General features: G+C 43.2%; 1 protein-coding gene across 1 annotated transcript; it reads left to right on the plus strand.

The window, feature by feature from the left end:
- The first annotated feature begins 9,860 nt into the window (after positions 1-9,860).
- Positions 9,861-15,907, plus strand: LOC137297346 (uncharacterized). The gene is made up of 15 exons (XM_067829355.1): positions 9,861-9,892; positions 10,227-10,337; positions 10,598-10,708; positions 10,969-11,079; positions 11,340-11,450; positions 11,711-11,821; positions 12,082-12,192; positions 12,453-12,563; positions 12,824-12,934; positions 13,195-13,305; positions 13,566-13,676; positions 13,936-14,046; positions 14,307-14,417; positions 14,678-14,788; positions 15,049-15,907. The coding sequence occupies exons 1-15, from the start codon at positions 9,861-9,863 to the stop codon at positions 15,161-15,163; spliced, it is 1,590 nt and encodes a 529-aa protein (XP_067685456.1). The 3' UTR covers positions 15,164-15,907.
- Positions 15,908-23,363: the final 7,456 nt, after the last annotated feature.

Below are 23,363 nucleotides of genomic sequence, written 5' to 3' on the forward strand. Positions count from 1 at the left end.
ATCCATTGTGCACTTAAGACCTTTCTGTGCACTTAAGGTCTTGTATAGGAAACCTTAAGTGCACAGAAAAGCCTTAAATGCACAATGATGTCTTAGCCCCTCCCTCCACCCTCTTGGTTGTTTCTGGCTGATGCAGAGGCCTTACCCCATCCCTTTCACCATCTGCAAACCCATCTACACTGAATATTTCATTCACTCTCTCTCCCATTTCAGCCATCATGGAACACTGTCTGGGCACCCAAGGCGAAGAGTCAGTGTGTATCATGGAAGTGCTGCCAGCTGTCTAGGAGAGCTTCATCCAGCCCCAAGCATCCCAGAGGACTGGTAGGAAATGAAATGCATCTAGTTTTTCCTCTGTCTTTTCTCAAAATATCCATTGTGCACTTAAGACCTTTCTGTGCACTTAAGGTCTTGTATAGGAGTTGTTAAGTGCACAGAAAAGCCTTAAATGCACAATGATGTCTTGGCCCCTCCCTCCACCCTCTTGGTTGTTTCTGGCTGATGCAGAGGCCTTACCCCATCCCTTTGACCATCTACAAACCCATCTACACAGAATATTTCATTCACTCTCTCTCCCATTTCAGCCAACATGGGTCACTGTCTCGGCACCCAAGGCGAAGAGTCAGTGTGTACCATGGAGGTGCTGCCAGCTGTCTAGGAGAGCTTCATCCAGCCCCAAGCATCCCAGAGGACTGGTAGGAAATGAAATGCATCTTGTATTTCCTCTGTCTTTTCTCAAAATATCCATTGTGCACTTAAGAAATTTCTGTGCACTTAAGGTCTTGTATTGGAGTTCTTAAGTGCACAGAAAAGCCTTAAATGCACAATGATGTCTTGGTCCCTCCCTCCACCCTCTTGGTTGTTTCTGGCTGATGCAGAGGCCTTACCCCATCCGTTTGACCATCTACAAACCCATCTACACTGAATATTTCATTCACTCTCTCTCCCATTTCAGCCATCATGGAACACTGTCTGGGCACCCAAGGCGAAGAGTCAGTGTGTACCATGGAGGTGCTGCCAGCGGTCTAGGAGAGCTTCATCCAGCCCCAAGCACCCCAGAGGACTGGTAGGAAATAAAATGCATCTTGTATTTCCTCTGTCTTTTCTCAAAATATCCATTGTGCACTTAAGACCTTTCTGTGCACTTAAGGTCTTGTATAGGAAACCTTAAGTGCAAAGAAAAGCCTTAAATGCACAATGATGTCTTGGCCCCTCCCTCCACCCTCTTGGTTGTTTCTGGCTGATGCAGAGGCCTTACCCCATCCCTTTGCCCATCTACAAACCCATCTAAACAGAATATTTCATTCACTCTCTCTCCCATTTCAGCCATCATGGAACACTGTCTGGGCACCCAAGGCGAAGAGTCAGTGTGTATCATGGAAGTGCTGCCAGCTGTCTAATGGAGCTTCATCCAGCCCCAAGCATCCCAGAGGACTGGTAGGAAATGAAATGCATCTTGTATTTCCTCTGTCTTTTCTCAAAATATCCATTGTGCACTTAAGACCTTTCTGTGCACTTAAGGTCTTGTATAGGAAACCTTAAGTGCACAGAAAAGCCTTAAATGCACAATGATGTTTTGGCCCCTCCCTCCACCCTCTTGGTTGTTTTTGGCTGGTGCAGAGGCCTTACCCCATCCCTTTGACCATCTACAAACCCATCTACACTGAATATTTCATTCACTCTCTCTCCCATTTCAGCCATCATGGAACACTATCTGGGCACCCAAGGCGAAGAGTCAGTGTGTATCATAGAAGTGCTGCCAGCTGTCTAGGAAAGCTTCATCCAGCCCCAAGCATCCCAGAGGACTGGTAGGAAATGAAATGCATCTTGTATTTCCTCTGTCTTTTCTCAAAATATCCATTGTGCACTTAAGACCTTTCTGTGCACTTAAGGTCTTGTATAGGAGTTGTTAAGTGCACAGAAAAGCCTTAAATGCACAATGATGTCTTGGCCCCTCCCTCCACCCTCTTGGTTGTTTCTGGCTGATGCAGAGGCCTTACCCCATCCCTTTCACCATCTACAAACCCATCTACACTGAATATTTCATTCATTCTCTCTCCCATTTCAGCCAACATGGGTCACTGTCTGGGCTCGTCAGGCAAAGAGTCCGTGTGTACCATGGAGGTGCTGCCAGCGGTCTAGGAAAGCTTCATCCAGCCCCAAGCACCCCAGACGACTGGTAGGAAATGAAATGCATCTTGTATTTCCTCTGTCTTTTCTCAAAATATCCATTGTGCACTTAAGACCTTTCTGTGCACTTAAGGTCTTGTATAGGAGTTGTTAAGTGCACAGAAAAGCCTTAAATGCACAATGATGTCTTGGCCCCTCCCTCCACCCTCTTGGTTGTTTCTGGCTGATGCAGAGGCCTTACCCCATCCCTTTGACCATCTACAAACCCATCTACACAGAATATTTCATTCACTCTCTCTCCCATTTCAGCCAACATGGGTCACTGTCTGGGCACCCAAGGCGAAGAGTCAGTGTGTACCATGGAGGTGCTGCCAGCGGTCTAGGAGAGCTTCATCCAGCCCCAAGCACCCCAGAGGACTGGTAGGAAATGAAATGCATCTTGTATTTCCTCTGTCTTTTCTCAAAATATCCATTGTGCACTTAAGACCTTTCTGTGCACTCAAGGTCTTGTATAGGAGTTGTTAAGTGCACAGAAAAGCCTTAAATGCACAATGATGTCTTGGCCCCTCCCTCCACCCTCTTGGTTGTTTTTGGCTGATGCAGAGGCCTTACCCCATCCCTTTGACCATCTACAAACCCATCTACACTGAATAGTTCATTCACTCTCTCTCCCATTTCAGCCATCATGGAACACTGTCTCGGCACCCAAGGCGAAGAGACAGTGTGTACCATGGAGGTGCTGCCACCTGTCTAGGAGAGCTTCATCCAGCCCCAAGCACCCCAGAGGACTGGTAGGAAATGAAATGCATCTTGTATTTCCTCTGTCTTTTCTCAAAATATCCATTGTGCACTTAAGACCTTTCTGTGCACTTAAGGTCTTGTATAGGAAACCTTAAGTGCACAGAAAAGCCTTAAATGCACAATGATGTTTTGGCCCCTCCCTCCACCCTCTTGGTTGTTTTTGGCTGGTGCAGAGGCCTTACCCCATCCCTTTGACCATCTACAAACCCATCTACACTGAATATTTCATTCACTCTCTCTCCCATTTCAGCCAACATGGATCACTGTCTGGGCACCCAAGGCGAAGAGTCAGTGTGTACCATGGAGGTGCTGCCAGCTGTCTAGGAGAGCTTCATCCAGCCCCAAGCACCCCAGAGGACTGGTAGGAAATGAAATGCATCTTGTATTTCCTCTGTCTTTTCTCAAAATATCCATTGTGCACTTAAGACCTTTCTGTGCACTTAAGGTCTTGTATAGGAGTTCTTAAGTGCACAGAAAAGCCTTAAATGCACAATGATGTTTTGGCCCCTCCCTCCACCCTCTTGGTTGTTTCTGGCTGATGCAGAGGCCTTACCCCATCCCTTTGACCATCTGCAAACCCATCTACACTGAATATTTCATTCACTCTCTCTCCCATTTCAGCCATCATGGTACACTGTCTGGGCACCCAAGGCGAAGAGACAGTGTGTACCATGGAGGTGCTGCCAGCTGTCTAGGAGAGCTTCATCCAGCCCCAAGCACCCCAGAGGACTGGTAGGAAATGAAATGCATCTTGTATTTCCTCTGTCTTTTCTCAAAATATCCATTGTGCACTTAAGACCTTTCTGTGCACTTAAGGTCTTGTATAGGAAACCTTAAGTGCACAGAAAAGCCTTAAATGCACAATGATGTCTTGGCCCCTCCCTCCACCCTCTTGGTTGTTTTTGGCTGATGCAGAGGCCTTACCCCATCCCTTTGACCATCTACAAACCCATCTACACTGAATATTTCATTCACTCTCTCTCCTATTTCAGCCATCATGGAACACTGTCTCGGCACCCAAGGCGAAGAGTCAGTGTGTACCATGGAGGTGCTGCCAGCTGTCTAGGAGAGCTTCATCCAGCCCCAAGCACCCCGAGGACTGGTAGGAAATGAAATGCATCTTGTATTTCCTCTGTCTTTTCTCAAAATATCCATTGTGCACTTAAGACCTTTCTGTGCACTTAAGGTCTTGTATAGGAGTTGTTAAGTGCACAGAAAAGCCTTAAATGCACAATGATGTCTTGGCCCCTCCCTCCACCCTCTTGGTTGTTTCTGGCTGATGCAGAGGCCTTACCCCATCCCTTTGACCATCTACAAACCCATCTACACTGAATATTTCATTCACTCTCTCTCCCATTTCAGCCAACATGGGTCACTGTCTCGGCACCCAAGGCGAAGAGTCAGTGTGTACCATGGAGGTGCTGCCAGCGGTCTAGGAGAGCTTCATCCAGCCCCAAGCACCCCAGATGACTGGTAGGAAATGAAATGCATCTTGTATTTCCTCTGTCTTTTCTCAAAATATCCATTGTGCACTTAAGACCTTTCTGTGCACTTAAGGTCTTGTATAGGAGTTGTTAAGTGCACAGAAAAGCCTTAAATGCACAATGATGTCTTGGCCCCTCCCTCCACCCTCTTGGTTGTTTCTGGCTGATGCAGAGGCCTTACCCCATCCCTTTGACCATCTATAAACCCATCTACACTGAATAGTTCATTCACTCTCTCTCCCATTTCAGCCATCATGGAACACTGTCTCGGCACCCAAGGCGAAGAGACAGTGTGTACCATGGAGGTGCTGCCACCTGTCTAGGAGAGCTTCATCCAGCCCCAAGCACCCCAGAGGACTGGTAGGAAATGAAATGCATCTTGTATTTCCTCTGTCTTTTCTCAAAATATCCATTGTGCACTTAAGACCTTTCTGTGCACTTAAGGTCTTGTATAGGAAACCTTGAGTGCACAGAAAAGCCTTAAATGCACAATGATGTTTTGGCCCCTCCCTCCACCCACTTGGTTGTTTTTGGCTGGTGCAGAGGCCTTACCCCATCCCTTTGACCATCTACAAACCCATCTACACTGAATATTTCATTCACTCTCTCTCCCATTTCAGCCAACATGGATCACTGTCTGGGCACCCAAGGCGAAGAGTCAGTGTGTACCATGGAGGTGCTGCCAGCTGTCTAGGAGAGCTTCATCCAGCCCCAAGCACCCCAGAGGACTGGTAGGAAATGAAATGCATCTTGTATTTCCTCTGTCTTTTCTCAAAATATCCATTGTGCACTTAAGACCTTTCTGTGCACTTAAGGTCTTGTATAGCAGTTCTTAAGTGCACAGAAAAGCCTTAAATGCACAATGATGTCTTGGCCCCTCCCTCCACCCTCTTGGTTGTTTCTGGCTGATGCAGAGGCCTTACCCCATCCCTTTCACCATCTACAAACCCATCTACACTGAATATTTCATTCACTCTCTCTCCCATTTCAGCCATCATGGAACACTGTCTCGGCACCCAAGGCGAAGAGACAGTGTGTACCATGGAGGTGCTGCCAGCTGTCTAGGAGAGCTTCATCCAGCCCCAAGCACCCCAGAGGACTGGTAGGAAATGAAATGCATCTTGTATTTCCTCTGTCTTTTCTCAAAATATCCATTGTGCACTTAAGACCTTTCTGTGCACTTAAGGTCTTGTATAGGAAACCTTAAGTGCACAGAAAAGCCTTAAATGCACAATGATGTCTTGGCCCCTCCCTCCACCCTCTTGGTTGTTTTTGGCTGGTGCAGAGGCCTTACCCCATCCCTTTGACCATCTACAAACCCATCTACACTGAATATTTCATTCACTCTCTCTCCTATTTCAGCCATCATGGAACACTGTCTCGGCACCCAAGGCGAAGAGTCAGTGTGTACCATGGAGGTGCTGCCAGCTGTCTAGGAGAGCTTCATCCAGCCCCAAGCACCCCGAGGACTGGTAGGAAATGAAATGCATCTTGTATTTCCTCTGTCTTTTCTCAAAATATCCATTGTGCACTTAAGACCTTTCTGTGCACTCAAGGTCTTGTATAGGAGTTCTTACGTGCACAGAAAAGCCTTAAATGCACAATGATGTCTTGGTCCCTCTCTCCACCCTCTTGGTTGTTTCTGGCTGATGCAGAGGCCTTACCCCATCCCTTTCACCATCTACAAACCCATCTACACTGAATATTTCATTCACTCTCTCTCCCATTTCAGCCATCATGGAACACTGTCTCGGCACCCAAGGCGAAGAGACAGTGTGTACCATGGAGGTGCTGCCAGCTGTCTAGGAGAGCTTCATCCAGCCCCAAGCACCCCAGAGGACTGGTAGGAAATGAAATGCATCTTGTATTTCCTCTGTCTTTTCTCAAAATATCCATTGTGCACTTAAGACCTTTCTGTGCACTTAAGGTCTTGTATAGGAAACCTTAAGTGCACAGAAAAGCCTTAAATGCACAATAATGTTTTGGCCCCTCCCTCCACCCTCTTGGTTGTTTTTGGCTGGTGCAGAGGCCTTACCCCATCCCTTTGACCATCTACAAACCCATCTACACTGAATATTTCATTCACTCTCTCTCCCACTTCAGCCATCATGGAACACTGTCTGGGCACCCAAGGCGAAGAGTCAGTGTGTATCATGGAAGTGCTGCCAGCTGTCTAGGAGAGCTTCATCCAGCCCCAAGCATCCCAGAGGACTGGTAGGAAATGAAATGCATCTAGAATTTTCTCTGTCTTTTCTCAAAATATCCATTGTGCACTTAAGACCTTTCTGTGCACTCAAGGTCTTGTATAGGAGTTCTTAAGTGCACAGAAAAGCCTTAAATGCACAATGATGTCTTGGCCCCTCCCTCCATCCACTTGGTTGTTTCTGGCTGATGCAGAGGCCTTACCCCATCCCCTTCACCATCTGCAAACCCATCTACACTGAATATTTCATTCACTCTCTCTCCCATTTCAGCCATCATGGAACACTGTCTGGGCACCCAAGGCGAAGAGTCAGTGTGTATCATGGAAGTGCTGCCAGCTGTCTAGTGGAGCTTCATCCAGCCCCAAGCATCCCAGAGGACTGGTAGGAAATGAAATGCATCTTGCATTTGCTCTGTCTTTTCTCAAAATATCCATTGTGCACTTAAGACCTTTCTGTGCACTTAAGGTCTTGTATAGGAGTTGTTAAGTGCACAGAAAAGCCTTAAATGCACAATGATGTCTTTGTCCCTCTCTCCACCCTCTTGGTTGTTTCTGGCTGATGCAGAGGCCTTACCCCATCCCTTTGACCATCTACAAACCCATCTACACTGAATATTTCATTCACTCTCTCTCCCATTTCAGCCAACATGGGTCACTGTCTCGGCACCCAAGGCGAAGAGTCAGTGTGTACCATGGAGGTGCTGCCAGCTGTCTAGGAGAGCTTCATCCAGCTCCAAGCACCCCAGAGGACTGGTAGGAAATGAAATGCATCTTGTATTTCCTCTGTCTTTTCTCAAAATATCCATTGTGCACTTAAGACCTTTCTGTGCACTCAAGGTCTTGTATAGGAGTTCTTAAATGCACAGAAAAGCCTTAAATGCACAATGATGTCTTGGCCCCTCCCTCCACCCACTTGGTTGTTTCTGGCTGATGCAGAGGCCTTACCCCATCCCTTTGACCATCTGCAAACCCATCTACACTGAATATTTCATTCACTCTCTCTCCCATTTCAGCCATCATGGAACACTGTCTCGGCACCCAAGGCGAAGAGTCAGTGTGTATCATGGAAGTGCTGCCAGCTGTCTAGTGGAGCTTCATCCAGCCCCAAGCATCCCAGAGGACTGGTAGGAAATGAAATGCATCTTGTATTTGCTCTGTCTTCTCTCAAAATATCCATTGTGCACTTAAGACCTTTCTGTGCACTTAAGGTCTTGTATAGGAGTTCTTAAGTGCACAGAAAAGCCTTAAATGCACAATGATGTCTTGGCCCCTCCCTCCACCCTCTTGGTTGTTTCTGGCTGATGCAGAGGCCTTACCCCATCCCTTTGACCATCTACAAACCCATCTACACTGAATATTTCATTCACTCTCTCTCCCATTTCAGCCATCATGGAACACTGTCTCGGCACCCAAGGCGAAGAGACAGTGTGTACCATGGAGGTGCTGCCAGCTGTCTAGGAGAGCTTCATCCAGCCCCAAGCACCCCAGAGGACTGGTAGGAAATGAAATGCATCTTGTATTTCCTCTGTCTTTTCTCAAAATATCCATTGTGCACTTAAGACCTTTCTGTGCACTTAAGGTCTTGTATAGGAAACCTTAAGTGCACAGAAAAGCCTTAAATGCACAATGATGTTTTGGCCCCTCCCTCCACCCTCTTGGTTGTTTTTGGCTGGTGCAGAGGCCTTACCCCATCCCTTTGACCATCTACAAACCCATCTACACTGAATATTTCATTCACTCTCTCTCCCATTTCAGCCATCATGGAACACTGTCTGGGCACCCAAGGCGAAGAATCAGTGTGTACCATGGAGGTGCTGCCAGCTGTCTAGGAGAGCTTCATCCAGCCCCAAGCACCCCGAGGACTGGTAGGAAATGAAATGCATCTTGTATTTCCTCTGTCTTTTCTCAAAATATCCATTGTGCACTTAAGACCTTTCTGTGCACTTAAGGTCTTGTATAGGAGTTGTTAAGTGCACAGAAAAGCCTTAAATGCACAATGATGTCTTGGTCCCTCTCTCCACCCTCTTGGTTGTTTCTGGCTGATGCAGAGGCCTTACCCCATCCCTTTGACCATCTACAAACCCATCTACACTGAATATTTCATTCACTCTCTCTCCCATTTCAGCCATCATGGAACACTGTCTCGGCACCCAAGGCGAAGAGACAGTGTGTACCATGGAGGTGCTGCCAGCTGTCTAGGAGAGCTTCATCCAGCCCCAAGCACCCCAGAGGACTGGTAGGAAATGAAATGCATCTTGTATTTCCTCTGTCTTTTCTCAAAATATCCATTGTGCACTTAAGACCTTTCTGTGCACTTAAGGTCTTGTATAGGAAACCTTAAGTGCACAGAAAAGCCTTAAATGCACAATGATGTTTTGGCCCCTCCCTCCACCCTCTTGGTTGTTTTTGGCTGGTGCAGAGGCCTTACCCCATCCCTTTGACCATCTACAAACCCATCTACACTGAATATTTCATTCACTCTCTCTCCCATTTCAGCCATCATGGAACACTGTCTGGGCACCCAAGGCGAAGAGTCAGTGTGTACCATGGAGGTGCTGCCAGCTGTCTAGGAGAGCTTCATCCAGCCCCAAGCACCCCGAGGACTGGTAGGAAATGAAATGCATCTTGTATTTCCTCTGTCTTTTCTCAAAATATCCATTGTGCACTTAAGACCTTTCTGTGCACTTAAGGTCTTGTATAGGAGTTGTTAAGTGCACAGAAAAGCCTTAAATGCACAATGATGTCTTGGTCCCTCTCTCCACCCTCTTGGTTGTTTCTGGCTGAAGCAGAGGCCTTACCCCATCCCTTTGACCATCTGCAAACCCATCTACACTGAATATTTCATTCACTCTCTCTCCCACTTCAGCCATCATGGAACACTGTCTCGGCACCCAAGGCGAAGAGTCAGTGTGTATCATGGAAGTGCTGCCAGCTGTCTAGGAGAGCTTCATCCAGCCCCAAGCATCCCAGAGGACTGGTAGGAAATGAAATGCATCTAGTATTTCCTCTGTCTTTTCTCAAAATATCCATTGTGCACTTAAGACCTTTCTGTGCACTTAAGGTCTTGTATAGGAAACCTTAAGTGCACAGAAAAGCCTTAAATGCACAATGATGTCTTGGCCCCTCCCTCCACCCTCTTGGTTGTTTTTGGCTGGTGCAGAGGCCTTACCCCATCCCTTTGACCATCTACAAACCCATCTACACTGAATATTTCATTCACTCTCTCTCCCATTTCAGCCAACATGGGTCACTGTCTCGGCACCCAAGGCGAAGAGTCAGTGTGTACCATGGAGGTGCTGCCAGCTGTCTAGGAGAGCTTCATCCAGCTCCAAGCACCCCAGAGGACTGGTAGGAAATGAAATGCATCTTGTATTTCCTCTGTCTTTTCTCAAAATATCCATTGTGCACTTAAGACCTTTCTGTGCACTTAAGGTCTTGTATAGGAGTTGTTAAGTGCACAGAAAAGCCTTAAATGCACAATGATGTCTTGGTCCCTCTCTCCACCCTCTTGGTTGTTTCTGGCTGATGCAGAGGCCTTACCCCATCCCTTTCACCATCTACAAACCCATCTACACTGAATATTTCATTCACTCTCTCTCCCACTTCAGCCATCATGGAACACTGTCTCGGCACCCAAGGCGAAGAGTCAGTGTGTATCATGGAAGTGCTGCCAGCTGTCTAGGAGAGCTTCATCCAGCCCCAAGCATCCCAGAGGACTGGTAGGAAATGAAATGCATCTAGTATTTCCTCTGTCTTTTCTCAAAATATCCATTGTGCACTTAAGACCTTTCTGTGCACTTAAGGTCTTGTATAGGAAACCTTAAGTGCACAGAAAAGCCTTAAATGCACAATGATGTCTTGGCCCCTCCCTCCACCCTCTTGGTTGTTTTTGGCTGGTGCAGAGGCCTTACCCCATCCCTTTGACCATCTACAAACCCATCTACACTGAATATTTCATTCACTCTCTCTCCCATTTCAGCCAACATGGGTCACTGTCTGGGCACCCAAGGCGAAGAGTCAGTGTGTACCATGGAGGTGCTGCCAGCTGTCTAGGAGAGCTTCATCCAGCCCCAAGCACCCCAGAGGACTGGTAGGAAATGAAATGCATCTTGTATTTCCTCTGTCTTTTCTCAAAATATCCATTGTGCACTTAAGACCTTTCTGTGCACTCAAGGTCTTGTATAGGAGTTCTTAAATGCACAGAAAAGCCTTAAATGCACAATGATGTCTTGGCCCCTCCCTCCACCCACTTGGTTGTTTCTGGCTGATGCAGATGCCTTACCCCATCCCTTTCACCATCTGCAAGCCCATCTACACTGAATATTTCATTCACTCTCTCTCCCATTTCAGCCATCATGGAACACTGTCTCGGCACCCAAGGCGAAGAGTCAGTGTGTATCATGGAAGTGCTGCCAGCTGTCTAGTGGAGCTTCATCCAGCCCCAAGCATCCCAGAGGACTGGTAGGAAATGAAATGCATCTTGTATTTCCTCTGTCTTTTCTCAAAATATCCATTGTGCACTTAAGACCTTTCTGTGCACTTAAGGTCTTGTATAGGAGTTCTTAAGTGCACAGAAAAGCCTTAAATGCACAATGATGTCTTTGTCCCTCTCTCCACCCTCTTGGTTGTTTCTGGCTGATGCAGAGGCCTTACCCCATCCCTTTGACCATCTACAAACCCATCTACACTGAATATTTCATTCACTCTCTCTCCCATTTCAGCCAACATGGGTCACTGTCTCGGCACCCAAGGCGAAGAGTCAGTGTGTACCATGGAGGTGCTGCCAGCTGTCTAGGAGAGCTTCATCCAGCTCCAAGCACCCCAGAGGACTGGTAGGAAATGAAATGCATCTTGTATTTCCTCTGTCTTTTCTCAAAATATCCATTGTGCACTTAAGACCTTTCTGTGCACTCAAGGTCTTGTATAGGAGTTCTTAAATGCACAGAAAAGCCTTAAATGCACAATGATGTCTTGGCCCCTCCCTCCACCCACTTGGTTGTTTCTGGCTGATGCAGAGGCCTTACCCCATCCCTTTGACCATCTGCAAACCCATCTACACTGAATATTTCATTCACTCTCTCTCCCATTTCAGCCATCATGGAACACTGTCTGGGCACCCAAGGCGAAGAGTCAGTGTGTATCATGGAAGTGCTGCCAGCTGTCTAGTGGAGCTTCATCCAGCCCCAAGCATCCCAGAGGACTGGTAGGAAATGAAATGCATCTTGTATTTGCTCTGTCTTTTCTCAAAATATCCATTGTGCACTTAAGACCTTTCTGTGCACTTAAGGTCTTGTGTAGGAGTTGTTAAGTGCACAGAAAAGCCTTAAATGCACAATGATGTCTTGGTCCCTCCCTCCACCCTCTTGGTTGTTTTTGGCTGGTGCAGAGGCCTTACCCCATCCCTTTGACCATCTACAAACCCATCTACACTGAATATTTCATTCACTCTCTCTCCCATTTCAGCCAACATGGGTCACTGTCTCGGCACCCAAGGCGAAGAGTCAGTGTGTACCATGGAGGTGCTGCCAGCTGTCTAGGAGAGCTTCATCCAGCTCCAAGCACCCCAGAGGACTGGTAGGAAATGAAATGCATCTTGTATTTCCTCTGTCTTTTCTCAAAATATCCATTGTGCACTTAAGACCTTTCTGTGCACTCAAGGTCTTGTATAGGAGTTCTTAAGTGCACAGAAAAGCCTTAAATGCACAATGATGTCTTGGCCCCTCCCTCCACCCTCTTGGTTGTTTCTGGCTGATGCAGAGGCCTTACCCCATCCCTTTCACCATCTGCAAACCCATCTACACTGAATATTTCATTCACTCTCTCTCCCATTTCAGCCATCATGGAACACTGTCTGGGCACCCAAGGCGAAGAGTCAGTGTGTATCATGGAGGTGCTGCCAGCTGTCTAGGAGAGCTTCATCCAGCCCCAAGCACCCCAGAGGACTGGTAGGAAATGAAATGCATCTTGTATTTCCTCTGTCTTTTCTCAAAATATCCATTGTGCACTTAAGACCTTTCTGTGCACTTAAGGTCTTGTATAGGAAACCTTAAGTGCACAGAAAAGCCTTAAATGCACAATAATGTTTTGGCCCCTCCCTCCACCCTCTTGGTTGTTTTTGGCTGGTGCAGAGGCCTTACCCCATCCCTTTGACCATCTACAAACCCATCTACACTGAATATTTCATTCACTCTCTCTCCCATTTCAGCCAACATGGGTCACTGTCTCGGCACCCAAGGCGAAGAGTCAGTGTGTACCATGGAGGTGCTGCCAGCTGTCTAGGAGAGCTTCATCCAGCTCCAAGCACCCCAGAGGACTGGTAGGAAATGAAATGCATCTTGTATTTCCTCTGTCTTTTCTCAAAATATCCATTGTGCACTTAAGACCTTTCTGTGCACTCAAGGTCTTGTATAGGAGTTCTTAAATGCACAGAAAAGCCTTAAATGCACAATGATGTCTTGGCCCCTCCCTCTACCCACTTGGTTGTTTCTGGCTGATGCAGAGGCCTTACCCCATCCCTTTGACCATCTACAAACCCATCTACACTGAATATTTCATTCACTCTCTCTCCCATTTCAGCCAACATGGGTCACTGTCTCGGCACCCAAGGCGACGAGTCAGTGTGTACCATGGAGGTGCTGCTAGCTGTCTAGGAGAGCTTCATCCAGCCCCAAGCACCCCAGAGGACTGGTAGGAAATGAAATGCATCTTGTATTTGCTCTGTCTTTTCTCAAAATATCCATTGTGCACTTAAGACCTTTCTGTGCACTTAAGGTCTTGTATAGGAGTTGTTAAGTGCACAGAAAAGCCTTAAATGCACAATGATGTCTTGGCCCCTCCCTCCACCCTCTTGATTGTTTCTGGCTGATGCAGAGGCCTTACCCCATCCCTTTCACCATCTGCAAACCCATCTACACTGAATATTTCATTCACTCTCTCTCCCATTTCAGCCATCATGGAACACTCTCTGGGCACCCAAGGCGAAGAGTCAGTGTGTATCATGGAAGTGCTGCCAGCTGTCTAGGAGAGCTTCATCCAGCCCCAAGCATCCCAGAGGACTGGTAGGAAATGAAATGTATCTAGTATTTCCTCTGTCTTTTCTCAAAATATCCATTGTGCACTTAAGACCTTTCTGTGCACTTAAGGTCTTGTATAGGAGTTCTTAAGTGCACAGAAAAGCCTTAAATGCACAATGATGTCTTGGCCCCCCCTCCACCCTCTTGGTTGTTTTTGGCTGGTGCAGAGGCCTTACCCCATCCCTTTGACCATCTACAAACCCATCTACACTGAATATTTCATTCACTCTCTCTCCCATTTCAGCCAACATGGGTCACTGTCTCGGCACCCAAGGCGAAGAGTCAGTGTGTACCATGGAGGTGCTGCCAGCTGTCTAGGAGAGCTTCATCCAGCTCCAAGCACCCCAGAGGACTGGTAGGAAATGAAATGCATCTTGTATTTGCTCTGTCTTTTCTCAAAATATCCATTGTGCACTTAAGACCTTTCTGTGCACTCAAGGTCTTGTATAGGAGTTCTTAAATGCACAGAAAAGCCTTAAATGCACAATGATGTCTTGGCCCCTCCCTCCACCCACTTGGTTGTTTCTGGCTGATGCAGAGGCCTTACCCGATCCCTTTCACCATCTGCAAACCCATCTACACTGAATATTTCATTCACTCTCTCTCCCATTTCAGCCATCATGGAACACTGTCTCGGCACCCAAGGCGAAGAGTCAGTGTGTATCATGGAAGTGCTGCCAGCTGTCTAGTGGAGCTTCATCCAGCCCCAAGCATCCCAGAGGACTGGTAGGAAATGAAATGCATCTTGTATTTGCTCTGTCTTTTCTCAAAATATCCATTGTGCACTTAAGACCTTTCTGTGCACTTAAGGTCTTGTATAGGAGTTCTTAAGTGCACAGAAAAGCCTTAAATGCACAATGATGTCTTGGTCCCTCCCTCCACCCTCTTGGTTGTTTCTGGCTGGTGCAGAGGCCTTACCCCATCCCTTTGACCATCTGCAAACCCATCTACACAGAGTATTTCATTCACTCTCTCTCCTATTTCAGCCATCATGGAACACTGTCTGGGCACCCAAGGCGAAGAGTCAGTGTGTATCATAGAAGTGCTGCCAGCTGTCTAGTGGAGCTTCATCCAGCCCCAAGCACCCCAGAGGACTGGTAGGAAATGAAATGCATCTTGTATTTGCTCTGTCTTTTCTCAAAATATCCATTGTGCACTTAAGACCTTTCTGTGCACTTAAGGTCTTGTATAGGAGTTCTTAAGTGCACAGAAAAGCCTTAAATGCACAATGATGTCTTGGCCCCTCCCTCCACCCTCTTGGCTGTATCTGGCTGGTGCAGAGGACCCACCTCATCCTTTTCACCATGTACAAACCCCTGTTGACTCAACATTTCAATCGTTTTCTCTCTCATTTCAGGTCACATGGGCTGCTCCCTCAGCACATCGGGTGGACAGTCAGTGTGCACCTTACACCTGCTGCCAGCAGTCCAGGAGCATTTCATCCAGCCCAAATCCTCCCAGAAGACTTGTAGGAAATGAAATGGATCTTCGTTTTTGCTTGGGTTATCCTTGAAATGTATTGTGTACAGCCTTCAGTGCTGACTGAATCTTCTGACAGCTGTGATTGGATGCTTTTGTGTAATCAGTTTTTGTTTTTGAAATGTCCATCCATACAGTAATTAAAAGTAATCATAATTTTGAATATTTAGTTGCTTCTTTTATAATCCATCCCTTTGACCATCTACAAACCCATCTACACTGAATATTTCATTCACTCTCTCTCTCATTTTCGCTATCATGGAACACCGTCTCGACACCTCAGGCGAACAGTGTGCACCATAGAGGTTTCAACCAGCCCCAAGTACTGGAGGATATGAAGGGCCTTGACGAAATAGAAATTAACTGAAAGTGTGTGTTTTTTCACATTGTGTGCAGGTCTGATTTGAGTTATGATATTGTGTGAGATGATCTGTGGTGGAGCAATTTCTGCATTGTTCCGAACTTTTGTTAGAGATTTTTGGTTTCAAAATATGGTTTTGCATATGTTGGATGCTGGGCATATAGCCTGATATTATGTTTACGCCTTCTTTGTGTATGATTCTGATAGGGGAATCCTTCCAGAATGTTGGTGTTAGACCTGTTATCCAATCTGTATTATAAAGTTGTTATATATTGATGGTTTGGTTGGACTTGTTAACATGATATAGCTGGTATTGTTGTGAACTGGGGCAGTGCTTTTTGTGGTTGAGTATAATACATGATGTCATGAATGGTTACTGTGTTTTGTTTTGTTGCTGTGTTTTTTTTCAGTTATTGCTTTATTTCAGAATCCTGTTTTTTAACTGGGGACTGTGCCAGGGAAACCAAATTCTTGTTGGATAAAAGCAAGAAAAGAACAAGTATTTAATCAACAGGCTTTTGTTATTGTTCCTTAAAGTGTACACTAAACAATCTACGACACACAGAAAAAAATGAAACAAAAATATAAAAACAACACTGAAAAATGATAATACTTTTTACTATTTTAAAAATTGTTACAGATATTTTTTCTAAAAGTGAAAATAATAGATTCTATAAGAAATTGATTTATTGTGCTCCTGTGGAACAGTTGTACACTCCCAGTCATCGGAATAACACCATGCTGAACTTTTCACCCATTTCCATTGCCATATAATTCAAGTTATGTGCTACCTTTTCGGTCAGTGGTATTGTGTGAGTGAATGGAATGTGCTTGTCTAATGGTTTGTAAGGATGAAATTTAACATGAGTGTTTAATTACTTTGGAGTTTGTTATAATGCGCTTCAGATGAGAAGATTTAGCATTCTTGGGGTAGTGTCTTCAAGCATGGTAAATGGGGGTCATTTGTTTATTATATTTTGATAAGTAACAAATAGTGAGGGCGTTTGTTTCAGGAATTTGTTAAGTGATATATTTGCTGTTTGGATTTAGGCTGATTTTGTGTAGATAGTGATTAACATTTCAATTTGCTAATCTTAGAGAGGTCATGGCAGTATCACTTTGGCGTGTTTGGTAATAATTTTCACTTTTGGCATTTACTGTTTGTTGAATTTGGTAGAGAATAATTTAAAAGGCCACAGCACAATCATAAATTAAGTAGGCACAGACAAGCCAAGTGTACATTCTTCACAGCTGCCACATGGCAAGCAAGAGGAAGAAAGGCTTCCCCTGCTTACTGAAATACTACTCAGTTTAAAGGTAAAAGGTGTAGCATTTAATCAAGCAGGAGAAGGAGACACTGGTTGAAGCTAGCAAGGAATAAATACTAGTTCACTGATGTTTCCATACAAATCCTAACCTAAGGTAATGACTGAGCTCTTACACACATGAAATTAGCCTTAAGAACATCTCATCCAGAGTAATCATCCAAAACTTCAGTAAATGTGTGAACAAGATTACTTGAAGTAGGATTAGCAATATAAGCACTTACCTCTGTGTGGTCGTTACAGCAGTTATTGTTGCATATGCCATATTCTGTATTGCATTACTTATTTTAGGGCAAGGTAATTTCTGTATCAGTCCAGTACTTGTGATATTGTCATTGTTTTGATTCCCCATAAATGAAATGTTAGTCAGGAGGGTTTAGACTCTCTGAACACAGGTTATCTCTAGGGCGTTGAGTTGTACTGACTCTGTGGTCACCCCATTTAATTTCATTCTTGTCAATAAGTTGTAAGTAGCTCCTTGTGACATCAAATTCTTTGCTGAGTTCATTTCCCACAACCAGACAATCATGCTAGTTAGGAAAGCGATTACACCTGAACACTCACTGGCATGCAAGACCGTAACCATAACAGTCACTATATAAGGTTGGAATTAAGGGTCATTTCCTTTCAAATAATACCTGAAGGAGTATGCCTCCGTGTTTCGTATTCCAGGCCAATATTTTTCAAGGAATATGGTAACCCTCACCATAATATTACATAAACAAAAGGTACCAGAAACAGGTACATGTAAAATTGTTATTTTCTAAGTCATGTATTCATCGCAATATAAATAAAAAGGTAATGATTCTATTTGAAGATGAATAGCAAGTACTTTTTCTATAGTCAGGCTACAGAGGGAAATTCATGAAGAGATTCTGACGCACTTTATACTTTGTATAACTCCCATCTAAACTCTTGACCCACTTAAAAACTTCACAATACCTACCTACCTACCTACCTACCTACCTACCTACCTACCTACCTACCTACCTACCTACCTACCTACCTACCTACCTACCTACCTACCTACCTACCTACCTGCCTGTCTACCTGCCTGTCTACCTGCCTGTCTACCGGCATACCTGCCTGTCTACCTACTTACCTGTCTACCGGCATACCTGCCTACCTGCCAACCTACCTACCTACCTACCAACCTGCCTCGATAACAAATACGATCAGAAAAATGTACGTGCATACCTACCTACCACCCTGCCTACCTGCCTATATGAATGCATGCATGGTTACTTCAAATACTGATTTATCCGCATATTTGGGGGAACCAACTGCAAATTGTTTGCAGAAGAATTGTACGAGGATCATGCATCAAACTGATAAAAAACATGCAAATATGATGCCAATCTGTGAAGGGCATTTAGAAGCAGAAAGTGTCTTAAGAATTCCCCAAGTTTTAATGAGACTTTGAGACTTACAGTTTTAGTGAACTTCTGAAAATAATTTTGGAAACATTACAAATATGTCTCATAATACATCAGTTCGTGTTTTAACTATACATTTTAACTGTGTGGAATATTTTCCAAGAAGAACGTGGCTATGTATACAACAGTGAATGTAAACTTTAAATGGGAAGTACAGTCATGACAGTCACGTAGTGGGAAGAGATGACGATAACAAATACGATCAGAAAAATGTACGTGCACATTGTGTAAAAATTGTGATAAAAGATTTCCGGCCGGAGACCTTCTACTGACATAAACTGTGTGTCTTTGACTGGCCATCTGATACTGACATCTGGTAGGCATCCTTAGTGTTATTTTCATGTGGCATGTTTTCATATCTAAACGTCATTATTTCACTGGGATGTTGGGGTATGGGGAGTGCACAGGGTCAACAATGTCCCAACCACACAAGATAGCACTCTGACGAACAAAACAACAAAGGACATGTCGCCCACATTTTAGATGACGGAGGAATCTATCAAGTCATAATTACACTTTATATTTATCAATCATTGATTCCAGTAAACTCATAAAACTAAAGGATAAATAAAATATATACATTTTCATCAGCACTGATCCTGTTTTGTTTCCACAAAGCAGACTGGGTGAGCATGTACCTGAAGAAAATTTGAGAGAGCATGAATTCTGCTCTTTTAGCATGGGTAGGGTAGCCCAGTGGTTAGTGTTTGCTCATCATGAGACTCAAGTCCGATTCTCCACATGGGTACAATGTTTGAAGCTCATTTCTGGTGTTCCCCATTGTGATAGTGCTGGAACATTGCTAAAAGTGAAGTAAAACCACACTCACTCTTTCAGCAGAGTGGTGGGTTGTTTGCAGGCCTTCCCAATGTTGGAACTTACTTTGGTGTTAGGTGATCAATATGTAATGTTCTTTCATAATATTGAAATATAGGTGTGTTCATGCATTATGAGAAGCACTGTATTCAGGACACCTCTAGTACAGTTTAGAAAAGATACCACATGCACTTACGACTCTTAAGACATCAGAAGTTGAAATGTTTGGGGCAGCTTTTGAAAACATAAATAAAGTGTAAAATGAGAGGTAGTTGTTTATGATGCCTCATATCATACCAGTCACATCACAATCAAGGATATCAACTGTACATAATTGCATTGAGGGAAGAGTAAAGTCAATATCTGTGGCCTCTATATTGTTAATGCAGCTGAACATTGACAAGTGTGTTCTTGGTGAACATGTCACAGCGGACATTTTCTGTCCAGATTATGATGTTACTTGTCTGAGTATTCAGAAATTTTGTAGAGCATCAGCTGACCAGGTAAAAGATAACCACTGTCACATTTTCCCATATAATGACGAAAACAAATCAATTTTGTTAAAGGTGTTTTATACCAAAATACAGTGCAGCCTGTCTTCCTAAGTGGTAGATTTGAAGAATACCATGTTAAACATAATGATATGTAGTATTAAAGTCATTAACTTCATATACACACATACCTTTATGTGTGAAAAAGAATCCAACAAGCAAGTAATGCCATTGGCTAACCAACAATGAATGTGTCAATATATGGCAGTTACAATTCTATGACACTGAACATATACCTTTCATATTTGCAGGAGCATAGCTACCACTATAAAACACCCAGGGCTTACAGATAGTTGTTGCAAAAAGAGTTGGGCAAGCTGTCTAGGTATAAAACTTTGCAACCTATCAGGCTTACACGAAAAAATTGGCTTTGTTACGTGCCTGATTTGTGAAAAGATAATGTTTATAGTTAGTGCTTTCAGAAACAGAGGCATCCCCTACACCCATTCTTTAACATATTTTCAAATATTACAAGGTTAACTTTAAAACAATACAAGCTTAAAATCCAACAATGTACACTTATCATTAATACTGAACATGGCAGTAAAAATAAAGAGACATGAAAACTGGGAACATATTGCATCATAGAAAAAGAACAAAACATGTATTTCAGCTACATGAAGATTTATATCAATGTAACAAGTTTCACCAAAATCTTGGTGAAATCTTCACAGAACAGGGTACTCATTGGAAAGACGAAAGCACATGCCATAATCATTGATAATGAATTATGCACGCTTGAATTTCCTTCTTAGAACCTGTGTTGTCTTGTGATATGGATATTTTACTGAAACAGTTCTGCAAGACTAATGAAGAAAAATCTCAATAATCCTTGGGTAGTAAGCATAAAAGTAACAACACTGTTTCACTGGACTGCACAGTTTGTTTATTTATTATTACCTTTATAAAATAATCCGGTATTTGGTTATGAACTCTTGATAGGAAGGTACATTTCCCAAAATGGCCAACAAAATATGTAAAGATCTGGAGCAAAGAAAACTCACAAAGCTGAATATTTTAAGAAGGGATGATTTTCTTTTTTTCTAAAACTTACAGCATACTTATGAGATAGTATGATGTAGCATCACATATATCTGACTTCTGTACATATCATGAATTTCATTTTTCACAACTTTCTTATTTCTGGCAAAGGGAAACAGTTTAACATGCTTTCCTAGTAGACATGCAGACAACACATGGTTGCAGTTATGTGCAGCCTTAATCAAAAACAAACTATCACAAAAGTCAGTTTTAATGAGAGCAACAGTCAAGTTCATGAAATATGGTATAACTTTACTATTCCAATGTTTACTACATGCAGCATACACTAAAAATAAACCACCAGACTCTAATAATAAATGTAGTCCATCAAAGTAACCGTCATCACTTGTACTGTCATGTACAGTGATGTGGACACCTGTTGCTAGAAATTCGTCAGCATCAAATTCTGTTCATTTACATTCTGGTCAACTTCTTCATTGCTGTTTTCTTCACATCCATCAGAATAAATGCAATTGATTCTTATACCCCAGCACCCAACATGCATCTGTGGCTGATCTGAAGTAAAAAAAGAAATGTATTATTTTTATGATGTATAAAAACAATATGCACAGCAATCAAAGCTCACTTACGTATGTGATCAATGGCAAAATATGACAACAGAGCCAGTTACCTGATGGCACTTCCTAATGCTCATCCTACAAAACATAGCAACTGGAACCTTCTGGAAATATTGCATTACAAAACAAATGACCATTTATGAGGAAAAGGTATTGGCATGCATGACATGTCCTGCTGGAACACCAGTGCTACCTTGTTGACTTGAACATTAGCCACCCAGTTACAGTTAAGATATTAGAAAACATGTGAAGAAACACATTTTAATCCTGCTGATCTGATTGTCAATAAGAGGAGAAAACTGACAGAAGATGCCTGTACAAGGGGTGGTTACATTAGGCACTGATGTGGTAGCCACTGGTGATTCCTAGAACTGCAGCAATGAGTAATTAAGAACTGTGACAGTGAGACTGGTGGCACAGTCATGGTGACATAAATAATCTCTATACATAGGAATTATTATATTATTATTATACCCAGGATATGGTAACATTCATCAGTTCTTTAATGATGCTGTACATTTCCTTCTAATTGACTCTACATTATACATGAATCATTAGTCACATGCACTTGGAATAAAGCATGCAAAATCTACAGTTTATGGAGTTTCAATATTTCCTTTGTACAGATGATAGTAAATTGCATTTCAGACTTGCAATCAACTTCTGATTGTACTGGCTCAAAAGTTCGTACTTTCAGAGGTTTTAAACTATTTTTATTTGTCATACACCCTAACCTGAAATGGAATATTGCCAAAAACAACTACAGTTTATGGAATTTTGAAGATGTTCTCTAAGCTAATGACAGTAAACAGCATTTCATACCTGTGAACAAGTTGTCACCTAGTCAACAGTAAAACATTTCAGACATTTTTAACAATGTTATTTGTCACATGACCTTCATCAGAAAAGGAATAACGCCTTTAAAATCTACAGGTTATGGAATTTTGAAGATATTCTCTGGGCTGATGATAGCAAATTGCATTTCAAACTTGTGATTAACTTCGGGATGTACTTGGTCCATAGTTCTAATTTTCAGACATTTTAAACTATTTTATTTGTAACATGACCTTGACCGGAAATGGAATAACACCTTCGAAACCTACAGTTCATAGAATTTGAAGATGTTCTGAATTTTCAGAGGTTTTCACCTTAAAGTAATTCATGTCCCATACTGTTCCTGCTGTATAATAAGCTAGGTCATTAAGACTGATCACATGCTCACCACTTTGCATGGGGATTTATTCATGGGGATCTTTTTGTACCTATCAATCCAGCACACCTGCATGATATTGACAAGTGTGTACATCAACCATGGGATGAATGGTGAACAACCTGTGAACATAGGAAGTTATTTATTAATAAAAACATTTGTTTCTAATGTCATGATAACCTGAAGAGAGCAAAATATAAGAAATATATGATGGAATTAAACATAAAACATAAAGATGACTTATTGGACAATTATGGCTAAATTCTAACATGAATACAGAAAGGTCTAACAATATAAAATTGCCAAAAGGAGCACACATGTTAAGGTGTCATGGCAGAAACTTTTGAAATACATGTATTCACTGAATGGAAAAACGAAAAACATGTCATTAGCCATGCCACTACAAAGCTGAGGGAATTGTCTGATTGTTACTATGGCATATAGTGTTAATGATTTACTGCCATTCAGTATTGTACTCAGGGTTCACAGAAAGCTGAGCATATACTGCATCACCAGTGGAAACTTGCAAGTCAAATACATATTTTCTGTGTTTGTGTCTCATCTATAATTACACCAACGATAATTTTCTTTATATCAGGCATCAGGAAATTTCCTTTATATCACACATCAGGTAGATGCTTCTACATCTGTGGCCATTATAACCTTGGACATGACGTTAAAAGATCACATTTGATATTTGATATCAGATCCTGCATATTTTATTTGATGTTTGTCAACTACCTTTCCCTGAGATAGGGAATGTTGAGTTCGACTTATGGCAGTCGTTCACATTTCAAGGAATAATTGGTTGTGATTACACAATGCCATTTAGAAAGTGATCAAATGTAACATATGTTATATTTGGGATTACACTT

Source organism: Haliotis asinina, chromosome 9, assembly GCF_037392515.1.
Source record: "Haliotis asinina isolate JCU_RB_2024 chromosome 9, JCU_Hal_asi_v2, whole genome shotgun sequence".
NCBI lineage: Eukaryota > Metazoa > Mollusca > Gastropoda > Lepetellida > Haliotidae > Haliotis > Haliotis asinina.